The following is a 14668-nucleotide window of genomic DNA, read 5'->3' on the forward strand; positions in this document are numbered from 1 at the left end:
CATGAAATGATTTTCATCTTTGGTTGAACGATCCCTTTAAACATATGTTTTAGCAACGCTTCTTGTGTAAAGTTACAAAAATATATGCACATTTGTTCATCATGTCATTCTGGTATGCCCTGTCTTATTTGCATTGTTGCATAACATGTTTAAAAAGTACAAGGAAATTTCGGTAATACAGTGAAAATTTAAAAACAAGAGTTAGATTTATATGAAATGACTAAAAAACTTAACCCAACTATATATGATTTACTTAATGTTAAATTCTAAATAACACACATTCATTTATAAATGTTGTTTAATCAAAATTCAAACAGCAATTTTTTTGACACCTGCCGTGTACACTTTCATTGCAGATATTTATTGTTTGTTTTGAAAGTCACTGTTGTCACACAGGTCAGTTATTACTGAACTTGCTCACACTGTCAAAAAGGTACATTGGGGAGTTTTTGTTGTGGTTGTTTAAAAACGTGAAATTGAAGAAAGGTTAAGATCCAATGAGAGCCACAGAATAGAATGCAATAATACAAAACTTTTATTGAGTTCACACTATTTTTCAGTTAAACATAATGACAGTGTGCCACAGCCATTTCCTTTTGAGTAAAACACTGTTATTACAGATTCTAACAATGTTCTGCAGCAGTTAACCCTGGAACATGTCAGCTCAAAGGCCAGTCATAGGCATACAACAAAAAATTCATCTGTGTGAAAATCTTATGAGAACAAAGGTAATTCCAAAAACAATAAACAAAAATTAACACAAACCATGAATATATACATACTGTAACTATGTCTGCGGTAAGTCCCCATGAACTGGAAGTGATCGTTTTTACTTCTGTATTCTGACAAATTTCGATTGAAGAAGAATTTCAAAGGATAAAATGTGTGGGCGTGGCTTGAGTTTTTCACTGCAAATTGATTGGATGTGTAAAAACAGTAATTGCATTGAATTTTAAATGAAACTGGCAGCAGACTGACAGTTGAAGGGAAGGAGTTAACAGATGCTCCGGCCCAGAGCCATTCAGAGAGAGAGTTTTGCAACGGAAGTCCAAAACGCTGATTCAAGTGATTCATGGAGCCTTCAGATAGATCCAGGAAGTTACGTTTTCTCTTTAAATGCTTTGTTTCTCTCCTTTTTTTATTGATTAAACAACTTTCGACTTTAAATGGGTTAGAAGTTCACCTCAGTTGGTCTGTTAAGTCACAGCTCCATGCGTACTAGTAACTTCCGGGAACTATGAGAGCCTCCACGAAGCGTTCCATTTGAGTCAATGAAGTTGACGCAACTCTCTCTCCAATGGCTCCGACCAAGCCGTCTGATTTACGTCATTTGAGATGGATAGTCGTTTCAGGGTGGAAGTCCATTTTCAGATATGTACTGAATATAATGATATTAACCGTGAACGCTGCAATATTTCACGCAAAAACTGGGACTTTAAGGTTATGATCCTGTTTAAAGTTACGTCAAAATCTGCCTTTTATTTCTCTTTTTGTAACAATAAATAGTAAAGTCATTTCCCTTTTATTTTATTTCATAAGAGGCTTTGTTTTATGATTTCTTTGTGGCTTACACAATAACACAGACACACACATCTATACAAAGCACAGATCGAAGCCTAAGTCTATGTATGAAATTCATCCGAGCTCGACACACCTGCTCTGTGTGACTTTCTAACCTTTAGAAACTGACAGCCAAGCACTGTTACAAATTCACCTCCTGAATTGTTGCCCTCTACTCTTAAAGACGAACACGACGAACCAAATTTACCATCCAGACTGCACGACAGCAACATTGTTACTATGTAAAGCATCATAAAGCAAAACCGCAGCAATGAAATGCCCTTCATTATAAAAAAATATGCATGAAGAACTTTATATCACAGTGACAAGATTCTTTCAAACATCATGGCAGGATATCCACTCTTTAATTCTTCCAAAGAGCACATATTGTACTAAATTAGAAAGATACAATAAAGGACATATCAACTGGTAGTTTGAATCTTCATGTTTGGTTGAACTTAATACAAGAACAGATATGAGCAAGATTCTGCTTTATAACCGATGAATCTACCCCTGACATTTCATCTTTGTATATTGAAAGCTTTAAAGGATAGTTCACCCAAAAAATGAAAAGGATGTCATCATTTACTCACAATCTGGTCAATTCAAACCTCTATGACCTTCTTCCTTCTGCAGAACAAAAAAAGAAAACAAATTGAAAATAGTTTGTAACTATCTAACGGCACCCATTCACTTCCATTGTATGAACACAAAACCAATGCAAGTGAATAGGTGCCGGTTCACAACATTCTTTAAACATATTTTTTTGTGTTCTCTGGAAGAAAGAAAGTCATAAAGGTTTGACATGACAAGAAGTTGAGTAAATGATGACAGAATTTTCATTTTTGGGAGAACTATCACTTAGAGAAATACGTCAATTCGAAACAATGTAAGCATGGACACACTACTTCCAGTATATACATAAAATCCCTTAAACCACAATGACAGAGAATAACACTGTAGTCACAATCGAAAATACAGTAAATTAACAAAAATACTCAAAAACACTTTGGCAACAAATTTGGCACCGCTATCAATATATACAACAGATTTATACAAATTAAATAAATGACAACGAAATTCAAGTAGCCCAGCAAAAAGTGTGATTAACAACAGCATGAGTGTTGAATTCAAAGTCTACTTAAAATAAACATTTAACGCTTGTAAAAAAAACAGTTGTTAATGTCATATTAAAGTGTCTGTTTTGTGTGCTAAAAATCACAGCGTCTCATCAAAGTTGAGGTGACAATTTTATACATCACATTTGAAATGAGATCCAATCGAATATAGAGATTTATTTTGGGACTACTGCCCCATTCTGCGTGAATAACTACCCTTATATTTCTTAAAATAGAGAACTATAGTATAATTGCACAACCACAAAACATTTAGTATTTTAAATGCATTTGCACTTAATAAGAGCAAAATAAACAGAAGTTACGTCTGTGTGTAATAGGCTGAGGTCTTTATAGCTCTGCAAATTACAACCCTAACACTATTAAACAACTACAAGCAAAGTTTACCGTCCACGTACTGTAGCTTTTCAGTTGAACTTAAAAAAAGAAAATGAATGAGTACTAAAAACATGGTTCTATGTAAACAATAAACAAACAATAAGGGGACTGCTCTGTTAACATCTTAAAATTAGCATGTTTCACACAAAGATTTCATATAAATGAGACGTACGGTTAAAACCAAAGTGTAAAACCTGAATTTGCTAAACTCATTACAAAGAGATGCAGTGCTGTAAAAAAGGACAAAATCCCATAAAAATCCATCTACAGACATTAGGTAAAAATAATCCACAAAAAAATAACCATCTAAAGAGTAAAGGGGTCTGTAGCCCTTAATCTGCCATTCACATGAGCTGAATGTGTGTGCTGTTGTGTCTGGCACTGTTGCGTGTGATAATCTCCTGGATGGAGATGTAGGTCCCCGCCACGAAGCCCACCAGACCGATGAGACTGATTGCGACGTCCTTGACCATCACCCAGCGCTTCATGCCTTCATTATGGAAGGTGATGATCTGAAGCAGAGGTGGAAAGATGAGGGCCAGAGCGCTGCTGCTTACGGATCCCACCAGCGAGATCACCAGGTCAAGCTCTGGAATCAATACGGCGAGGACACCTGAGGAGAAAACAGCAAAAGGACATGATGTTTAACCACGGCATCGCTTCCTACTGGTCAAAACTAAGCGTGATCACACAGAACATGCTTTTCATGGCCCTAAAAGCGGTTTATGTGGAGGTGGCTATGTCAGGCTGTTGATCTATTTCTAAGAGAGGACTGCTTCACCCAAACAAGTCGCTTCTGATGTTTATCGCTCCCCACCAAATGTTCCTCTGTTTGGAAAGCACAGGAGCTTTTAAACGTTCTTGTATTCCTGTCCGTCACACATCCGTGCTCCCGCTCACTTCTCGTCACTTATTATTGCCTATGTAGGGGCTGTAAAATGTGTCGGCTGTTCATTCTATTCTCATCTGACATATAAGACTCTTTGAAGCGTAATCTGTCGCCAGGGTATCCGCAAATGAACGTCCAAGGAGAAAGGAAGGTTGATCTTTTGGTCAAACTATGCTCCTGAGAGAGAACGATCCGTGTTACAAGATGAAGTTTTGAAAGGCCTTGCTTCCAAATTTTAAGTCCAAAGGAGACAGTCCGAGGGGACTTAGATGTAGGTCACTTTGAAGATTTGAGCAGCGCACGCCAAACAGATTACAAAGCAGGCACGGGAGACACATTCCCCTTGGGAACAGGAAGAGGGACGAGGGTTTAAAAGGTATCGTGGATCAATTGATTGAACTACTAAGCTGAGGCACCTCCGAAAATGATAAAGGTGTCCATTTGTCAGTGTGACTCATTTGTTCCACACTGTTGTGGACGGGGACACGAGTTTGTACAGTAGCTACACATTACGAGAATGTACTTTTAGGGCCTTCTTATCATAAAGACAATGCATTTGAAGAGCTTTGAAATCCAACAGTGAGCATTTTGCCATCCATTTTGGCAGCTTTTCCTACTTTTAACAATGGACTACCATTCGGTCAACAAGATTTTACATGCCGTGTGTTAGACCACAGGTGAAGTTCTGCTGCAACATCCTCAAGTCCCTACTCAGGGTTTTGTAATTCGTGTACTTTTCCTGATTTTAGAGATCAGGGAGAGCTGTCATCTGGGTTTTCTCTATTCAGCCTGCCAAACATAGCTTGTTATATTTCTACTTCTGTGCCATTGGCTCCACATCCTTCGCTAGACTAACTAAACCATTTTTTCAATCAAAACCAACAATTGAATTTAGAGAATGTCGGCATTTCATTATTAATTGGATATCAAGCACATCCGCAGGTCCGTCCAAAGTGTCTCTTATCCATTGTGTAGCTCACCTTGTCACGGCACTGAAAGAACGTTCAGAGTCAGCACATTTCTGTACTTGGAAAGGACTATGCCCTTCCAATCGTGGAGCTTCTAGATTAATGAGGTCTGCCACTCTGTTTAAGCTGTTTTTATAAGAGGTGGGGTGTAGCAAAGCAAGCATTTGATCCGCACGCACGGCAACTTTGACAGCTGTGCTTTAAGGCAAATTGATTTACGCAGGGAAGAACCCCATCTCCAGACCTACAGAGGAACTCCAGGAGTGTGAAGCAAGAAAGGTGTCGAGCAACAGAGCATATAAAACCTTGCATCAATCAAGCTTAACCCCGGAGCACACATTTAAAGTCTGGACACAAGCATTAAATTCATCAGATAAAGTGAATTACTACACTAAATAGTGCATAAAGAGTATATTTATTTACATTTTATGAATGCTGCAAGCATGTGGAGGGTTCACACTTGCTAGGGTATGTGAAAAGTTGTCAATGTGTTGTAAGTGAACTTGTGCCAGTATTGAATAACACAGTTTATCATGATAATTTGCACAATACTGTTATAGCTGGAAATTTAAAATACTGTAAATAATATTAGAAAACATATTCATTGTTTCAGTCATTTTGATAAATAACACACATTCTGCGCCTCAAGTTACTAAGAAAAACCTACGATGAGCAGTATGTACAGGACAGTTCTTAACAAATTTACTTGACCACCTATCATAAAAAAAGAGTAAACACAAATATTTAAGGAATCTTGTTAAAAACCTGTGTAGATAACAAACTGAAAACAACTAGTCTTTATTCACACATAGTAACAAAAAAAAACATAATATTGTGTATTGACTCCATTCACCTTGATAACAACTTGCATTCTTGCAGCTATTGTTGTTATCATTGTTCTCTCTGTTGCTATTGAGTGTTATTGGGAATCTGAATAACAATAATAAAGTGCCTTTCTTGTAAAATAATCAATTTTCCAATTCATGGATAACAAAAATACTGCCAATAAGAAATACTGCTGTGACTAAAGAGATTTCACATATTAGTCTTAGATTAAACCTTATAGGAACATAAAAAAATATTTTGGTTATCACCAATACTGGTAGTTTATGGCACAAACACTTCAAATTGCTCTCCCAATAAAGGCAATAAAGTAACTCGAAAAAAGATTTTTGTTAAAGTAGGAGAATGTATAAGGATTCAGAACAAAATGTAGTTCAAACAAAGATTGTTTTGTTGACTGTGCTTGGATATTTAAGTGATTGTCCAAAGCGTGTCAAGAAGTTTGAAAACTTTCCAAACTGTGTAATCTCAACGAACAACTCTAGTGTTTGAAAGTTCCGAGCATGCATTTTGGCATTTTCAATTCGCTGGTTAAAATTATTAAAATGATTGCTGTTTTAATGTTTGCGGGCTATATTTTTGTTGTGCATTTGTAGGAGTTTCCTCTTCAGACGCAAACTTTATGGAAGGAGAGTATTTAAACGAACCACACAATGTGATTTATTAAGGTTTGCACTTGTCACTCTACTGGTATTTTCCTCTTTATTTAACAGGCAAAAAAAAGCTTGTCCTAAACCATGCGTCTATAAGCGCTGCTCTTGGTAGATTGCCTTGGTTATTATGGGAATGATACCTGTGATTTTTTATGTAAATCATTGTAAATGCCTTGTTAGTAAATCACCCGCAGGAAATTCCACTCCCATCTGCCTTTTTTTTCAAATGGTGCTCTCGCACTATTTTGTACCGTTTAGTAAATCTGGCCCTTGGTCTTTCTTAAGAAGACTGTGTATATAATAAAAGAACAATTATACATTAAAGTTATACAAAAATGTAATCTTTTGAGTTGGGTTGTCCAAGTCTATAGTTAAGTGAACTCAGAAATTTGATTGTTGCTTATATATTGTACAGTAAGTTGGTTCAACTTATTTTTCAGTTGAGAGTCATCTGACCTTACTCAGTTAATTGAGTAAGGATAAGATAATTTGGTCCCAAGACATGGCCCTCCTTCCTTCAATACAGGATAAGGGATTCAAGTCCAAACGTCTATATAACTAATAGCAGACATCACCTCAACAAACTGCCTAGCACTAATAAATCAACTACATTTAAACACATTTTAATTTGAAGCCATTAATCATTTTGATGCCCCCGTTTAGAAGAGGTAACGAACAACCAGGAGTCTTTATGGGCCATTATTAAGTATAATTATGAGATCTGATGTGCTAAAGGCAGTCTCAAGGCCAATAGACTCAGGGTAAACAGGCATAACACAGAAGTCGTATGGACATATCTGCACAACCCGTCACTCAACAGCAAGTCAGGAGCAATGTCAGCTTTGGGTCAGAGCCCGACTGTGTCCACATTACGTGTGAAATTTCTTCTATTTAAAACGTTCACATCTCTGATTACTAGAAAATGTGTCGGCTGGAGCATGGCCGGTCTAATTTGTGTGTCTGAGGCTTTGAAAGTTTCGGTGGAAGTCGGGCCACACTGGTGAGATAATTCAATAACACACCAATTTTCATTCAAACGCACAGCTGTGCCATGTGAAGATTTGTACCGGCGGACTGTGACAAAACTACAAAGGGATTCATGAGGTTTGTGATAAATTACCAATACGCGCTAAACAGTTGTTGACTGTAACACAAGGGCAGTATGAGTAAAACAGAGGACGTGTTTACTGTCAGAAAACATATGAAGTGGTCTGTATTTTATTAAAAGCCAAATAAACATATAATGAATCTGCATCTGTGGAAATTCTCAAATTAACCCCAAAAATTATACTTCAGCGTCCCTCTAAATTAGATTTGCTCCACACAAAGTATGACAAAAGCACACAGTGAGCACAACACAGACCTGCATCTCTTTGATGAAAGGCGGATTGCGTTCAATGCCGGCAATGTGATCAATACGGCCATGTGACTCACTGGCCACATCAGAAGTAAGACTGATGTTTTGATCGTGCTGATGCACTTGGAAAACGTGCGCTGCTGTTTATATAAATTATACCGTTACCCTGACATTCCACATTCTCGACTGTGTATTGCACACCAAAAGCAAAGAGAACGTTCCCCATTTAATCATTTACTGTATCATCTGTAGTCTATTTGCGCAAAGAGAACATCCTAGTGTGGAGGAACTGTATGTCAAGTCCTAAATAAGTAGAGAAATAAATAAAATCATTTTTGTAAGTAACAAGTCCTTTGAGACATTCTCAATGGATCTTTCCAAGCCCATTACGAAGGCCTGTTGCGGTCAAAATATTAACAATGAACTCATCTTAGACATATCAATCATGCAAAAGCCATTAATTTCCCAGCAGCCTGCAAAATGAGCAACTATTAAACCGTCAGAGGGAGGAAAAAAGCATGGGGATTATTTCAAAGCTTTCAAAAGACGCTCGGAAAATGCGATATTACGCCTCATTACGAGTTCTAAGACACTTTGTGTCGTAGTTTTAAAAACAGCATGTTTCTGTCTCGCTCGGGGTGAAGAAGAGAGCATTGTGGTAAAAATGAGGTAATGAAGCAGATTATTAATGTCATGAATTGAATTGTGAGTCAGACCACCAAAATCATGGTTCCTGGAAAATACCAGGCAGCAGCATTTCATCACAATAGATGAGAAACAGATCGAAAAAATATCCTCTTATAATTAAGAAAGCACATGTTTATTGATTCAATTACGTATTGATCATCATTGTCAATGGTAGCTTGATACACTAAACAGCCTCTTTCATGCTGATGCTCATGAACGTCGCTCAGTTCGATCGCAGGATCAGGCAATGAAGCATGTTAGACGTCTGCAATGATGTCACAGTTCAACGTTGAGCATGTGGAAGAATCTCAGAGAAATGTCATTAACAACTGAAATACTTTTACATGTCTGCAAAACTCAAAAATATATAGGAATAAACAGCCAACCCAAACCACCCTGGCAATCACCTGGTAAAATGAGCACCTTAGCAACAACATAGCAATGCCCTAGCAACCACCTGCAACACTCGAGCATCGTGTTGGCGAATTCTGCACAGACCTCCAATCATATCTTATTCAAAAGACATAAAAATCATTTTTAAAGGAACAATACAGGGTTTTTAGGAGGATCTATTGACAGAAATTCGATATAAAATACAAAACTATTTCTTCAGAGGTGTATAAAGACCTTACATAATGAATCGTCAGGTTTCTAATACCTCAGAATAAGCTGTTTATATCTACATACAGAGCGGAAGTCTTTATAATGCCAGCATGATCTCTTCCCTTCGTCGACATGGGAACTAAATCTTATTGTACTATGGCCGCCACCTTCGTGTTTGGACTGAGCCATTCGTTGCAAATCTGTCATACAACGCTAGCGGCCGCTGTACATCAAAAACTGCGCCTTAAATGCCACTCTGGCTGTGCTACAGATCCATTCATGATGTAAGGTATATATAACTACCTCACACAAAATGTAATCTCATTTACCGCTGCTATACTGCACAGTTCAAAGCCTTGACTCAAGAGACTTTGTGGACTCACAGTTCACACTTCGAATAAGAGCGATGCAGAGAAACCTCAGAGCAACAAAATCAAGCTAGAAATGCTAATCCGAGAGCACTGAGACCAAGGCAGGTCTTAAAATGATTGATTGGCTCTGATGTTCCCTTACCTACAGTCCCAAACCAGGAAATTGCACAGAACCAAAAGAAATTACATGAGATTGAAATTTTCATCTCTGGGGCATTGGCTCAGGTGATCTTCCGGAGTCCATTAACATCTGCAAAGACCAAATCTAGCACGTGCAGAGCACAATTAACTTATTGTTAATGGCTTAATGGATTCGCAGTGGAGAATGTGATTTTTCAGAATATTTGAATAAAAAATACATTTTACAGCTTTCGGATTTAAATATTTGTATTATAACACCGTTCTCTGGAATACTACATTATTATTGGACAATCGCAGACTTGTGCAAGCACATGTTTTACAACAAAACACATGCTTTTTCATAATAAATTCTAATTTGCAATTTCAAAAAGATTATAGATTATGTAAATAAACATTATTACCTGGTGTTTTTTCTGATTATTATTATTAATTATAAAATTATTAGGGCTGCCTAACAATTAAAAAGAATGAATATTACATTTAATTACATTTAAATTAATTATTTTAATTTAAATTATTAAAATAAATTGAAATATAAAAAATGTCTCTTTTAAAGAGTGAACTTAACTAACCAAAACAAAAAAATACATACATTATTATTATGAATTATTAACAAATAAATGATAAATGCATACATTTAAATATATAAAAAATAATCAATTAAATTCATAGACATCAAATTAGATCAAATATGTTGTGCACTGTTTCAACCAACTAAAAACCTTAAAACATACGTTCGACATTTTTAGAAATTACATTCAACATATCTGACTGAACATGACACAGCTTTGTAGAAAGTTTGTTTGGGGTGCGCTGTGGATTTATAACGCAAGAGTAAATGATACATTCCTTGTGAAATGAAAAGTGGCTCGATAATAATTTTCCCTCAGTAATTTTGATTTCGTAATTGTTAAAAGTAAAACTTTAAAATCACTTACGATTCATTGCACAGCCCTATTAATAATAATAGTTTCCATAAAAAAATAAAAACATTGCTTTTGTTTACGTTAATATAAGACAATAAGCATTTAGGTGATTTTACCCAAGTTATTGATATTTTAGGTGTGACAAAAACAGCTCAACAAAGATAAAAACACGTGATTTTAGCAGGCATCACATGACGCATTGAAATCGGTTTTCCAGACCTTCAGTCTTTGATGCGTGGCATTTTCAGAGACCTTTGGAGAAGGCGTGGTTCAAGCTTCTTTTGTCTTGGGCAGAACAGAAAGAAACAGGTTTGCAGCTTCCCTGGGGCTACGGGAGGTCAGTATCTGCAGCTCCAGAGGTAAAGCAGATGAGCGCGGCGCAGTCAGAATGCCTCGGTGCTCGTGTGTCAGCGTGCTGCCGCTGATAGCAGCGCACTCAAAGAAAAAGTAAAGGACCAGAGGGGGCTTACGCCCTGTCCATTCCACTTTCCATTAAGTGTGCACACACACAAGCTTTCGCCGCTGGAATCTAGTCATGCCGCCCTCTTCTCTTCCTAGCTTTGATGCACTCGTCTGTGAAGCTGATTTCAAGTAGGTACTCCACTGTGAGAATGAAGCCTTTATAGAAGCCGAAACGGTTTGATTTTGAGCATTAACTTCTAGGTTTTACCTAGTCACATGCCCCAACACATACAAATTCAAACAGCTTTCTTAAGGGAAAAATTATTTCCTATTCCTAAATGAAGCTTACAGATGGAGGGAAGCTTTTGTACTTTAGAATCATCAAAACATGAACCAGCTGTAGGGGATTGGTTGCAAAGTCTTGAACAAAGGAAAGACAGACAGTAACAAAAACACACAATATAAATTAAAACAAGATGGCTGCCTCGGTGTGGAGCTCACCAGATGTTTTACTGCTATTTTAAGTTTGTCCTGTTCTATGTTTGTCAAACACAATGAGTTTCACCAGGGATGAACTGGTGAACATTCGGCAGTACACACCACACAGTCTTCTAATGGTTTTTGAATATTCAGATGTTTTGCTGGACACTATTGTCGGAGGAGCAGTGGTGCTATTCATATTCTCTAAGACCACAAACGTGGGAAGCGAGTCGACAGCACTTCCAAGTATCCTTCTTGCGAATCTACAAACTCTTCCTGCTCTCTCGGAAAAATAAGGACTTTTCAAACTCTGCTGCTCTGTGTTTCACGGAAACCTGGCTGAATGAAGCCATCCTGGACACCAACTTACATTTTCCGGACTTGCAGCTGTTTAGAGCGGATCGCTATACGGACTCAACAGGAAAATCGCTTTTTGGTGGGACTTTCTTTTACATCAACAAGAGGTGGTGTACAAATGTAACTGTGTAAAAGAAGATTTGCCGTAGAAGTATTCTTCATTTACTGTAAGCCTTACAGAGTTTTCCTTGTTCTTTCTCGTAAGTGTTTATTGTCCTCCGCAAGCGCACTTGAGGGCGGAGCTACAACAGCTGGGTGATCAGATCGCAGACACAGAACGACAACACCCGGACTCTGTTATAATCATTCTCGGAGACTTAAATAAAGAAAAACTCACAAGTGAACTGCCAAAATTCGAACAACATATTACATGCCCTACCAGAGACAATAGATTTCTAGAGACTGCTATACTACAATAAAATATGCATATCCCTCCATCCCGAGAGTAGCTCTAGGACTCTCTGACCACTCCCTGGTTCATCTTTTCCCAACATACTGGAAAAAACTTAAAGCTGCTAAGCCAGTAGTAAGGACTGTAAACCGATGGACCAACGAAACAGATCAGCCCCTTAAAAGCCTGTTTCGAGTGCACTGATCCGAGAATTTTTTGATGTTGCTGCCATTAATTTGGATGAGCTCACAGAGAATGTAAAATCATACATCAGATGCTGTGAGGACATGTGTATCCTTACCAGGACTTATTTAACATACAAGGACTATAAATCATGGTTCACACCAAAACTCAGACAGCTTCGCCAGGCCAAAGAGGATGCCTTCAGGAGTGGGGATAGAGAGAAAACCAGTCTGTGGATGATGCAATCAACGTGGGACGGCATTATACCCTACAACATCTGGACAGACCAGTGACTTATGTTCGTGGACTTCAGTTCAGCCTTCAACACCATTGTCCCCAGACCAAACTAACTCAGATCTCTGTTCCAAGCTCTATCTGTCATTGGATCACCAGCTGTCTGACAGACATACAACAGCTAGTTAAAATTGGTCAAATTACATCCAACAGCCGCACCATCAGCACCGGTGCCCCCCAGGTATGTGTGCTCTCCCCACTGTACTTCTCCCTGTACACCACTGACTGCATCTCAACGGACTCCTCTGTCAAGTTCCTGTAGTTTTCAGAAGACACTATTGTTATAGTTCTCATCCGAGATGGTGACGAGTCTGCGTACAGACAGAAGGTTGTGCAGCTGACTGTCTGATGCAGTCATAACAACCTGATGCTCAAAACACTGGAGATGATAGTGGACTTCAGGAGAAACCTGAAACATTGACGTGGACAACAACCACAAGTATAAATACAAATCAAAGCTTTGCCTGTCTGATGCAGAACCATAAATTGTCCTTTACAGGTACAGGATGCTTTTGTCTTGAGATTTAAAGCTGTCATATGTCTGAAGTTGTATAAAGTAATTGTTGTAATAACAGTCTTGTATCGACAGAGCACATATTTTACACTATATAACTTGTGTATGCCTGCCAAAGGCTTGTAAAGACTAGAAGAGAATGAAAGACTTATGTAAGCTTGCATGTGCATGCATGGACATACACACACCCCAACATCTAAACATCGACATAACAAAGACTTCTACTGTTTTTACATAAAGATCCTTTTAATTAATATAGTTGTAGCTTAAACCAATACCACAAGATTTTTACATCAATTAAAATTCAATTACTTTAGATCAAATATATTTGTTTTACTCCAATGTAACAAATGAGGGTTTAGATTTAGTGTCCTTTTGCAAAATTTTGACCTCATTGCTGGTTCATCTAGATTACATTTCTTTTGACGGCATTACAACGGTGTGTTAAAAAAAGAAAGATGTACAGTAGTCTAGTCTTCAGTCATGCTCAGCTATGCTTATCCATGATTCATCGTTTAGATTTTATCTCTGTTTTTTACAGTCCATTTCATATATTACGCTTCATGTGAGACAGGTTCTATGGTTTAGCTTTCTGTCGTGCCTTTGGATATCTTTGGATATCTTTGGATATCTTTGGATATCGAAGAAACTGTCTGTTCCAACAAAACCAATCATAAGATATTTATTATGACAATACCATACATATCTTATATTATAAATCAATAGGTTTTTAGTGATCTCAGTGGACAACATTTCTCAAACACCCTTCCAAAATCTTAAAGGGGTCATATGACACTGCTAAAACAAATATTATGGTTTGTTTTAGATGTAATGCAATGGACATCGGGTTCCAGAGCAATTGTACTGACAGGTAAACCCACCTTACTTGCGTATAAATTTGTGCGGTCTTAGTTACCCATACAATGAACTATCGTAGATTTGTAGGGGTGTGGTTACACGAGGCGTTTCAGGCAGGTCTGGGTGAGCATTTATTTTGAGATGGAATGCATGTTTTGACATTTACGACATGCATGGGCAACTTATAACACACCAAATACACAGAAAAACACGTATGCATATTTTAAATATGACCCATTTAAAAAGTCCCTAGAATTTTTTTTAAGATAACTGTCGGATTATTGCCGCCGTTTTTAGTCGGACGGTCAATGGTTACAAACAATCAGAGTAGTCTTACTGCCATAAGGCCTGGGAGAGTACAAAAACGCACCAAAAGGTGGGAACTTGTTTCAATCCATGTGATTTTATTTCGGACAGCTGTCTCTTCACACGTGAATCCATAGACTTTACCCACAATAAGAATAAAAAGAAAAGTTTAAACTGAGTATACAACATTGAAACAAAAAACATGCTGCGAGCAGCAAAACCAGACATCACACTAGCCTCGACATGTATAAAGACATTTGCGGGCTTGGGTCTCTCTCTCACCCACAACCACGCTCAACCAACCTTCATTTCCTTTGTCTCACCCGCACTTATACACGTTTACACTTCCCGCCCAAAACCAATGGATCGTA

The 14668-nt window shown here is 37.8% G+C and overlaps 1 protein-coding gene across 1 annotated transcript in view; it reads right to left on the reverse strand.

Moving 5' to 3' along the window:
* Window positions 1-1857: 1857 nt before the first annotated feature.
* The window catches only part of slc36a1 (solute carrier family 36 member 1), a 30093-nt gene continuing 17282 nt past the window's right edge, over window positions 1858-14668 (reverse strand). The window contains exon 12 of the mRNA XM_056769989.1: window positions 1858-3687. Coding sequence (XP_056625967.1) covers window positions 3419-3687 — 269 coding nt within the window. The 3' untranslated portion in view covers window positions 1858-3418. The remainder of the gene's footprint in view (window positions 3688-14668) is intronic.

This window comes from Triplophysa dalaica, chromosome 16, assembly GCF_015846415.1.
Source record: "Triplophysa dalaica isolate WHDGS20190420 chromosome 16, ASM1584641v1, whole genome shotgun sequence".
Taxonomy (NCBI): Eukaryota; Metazoa; Chordata; class Actinopteri; order Cypriniformes; family Nemacheilidae; genus Triplophysa; species Triplophysa dalaica.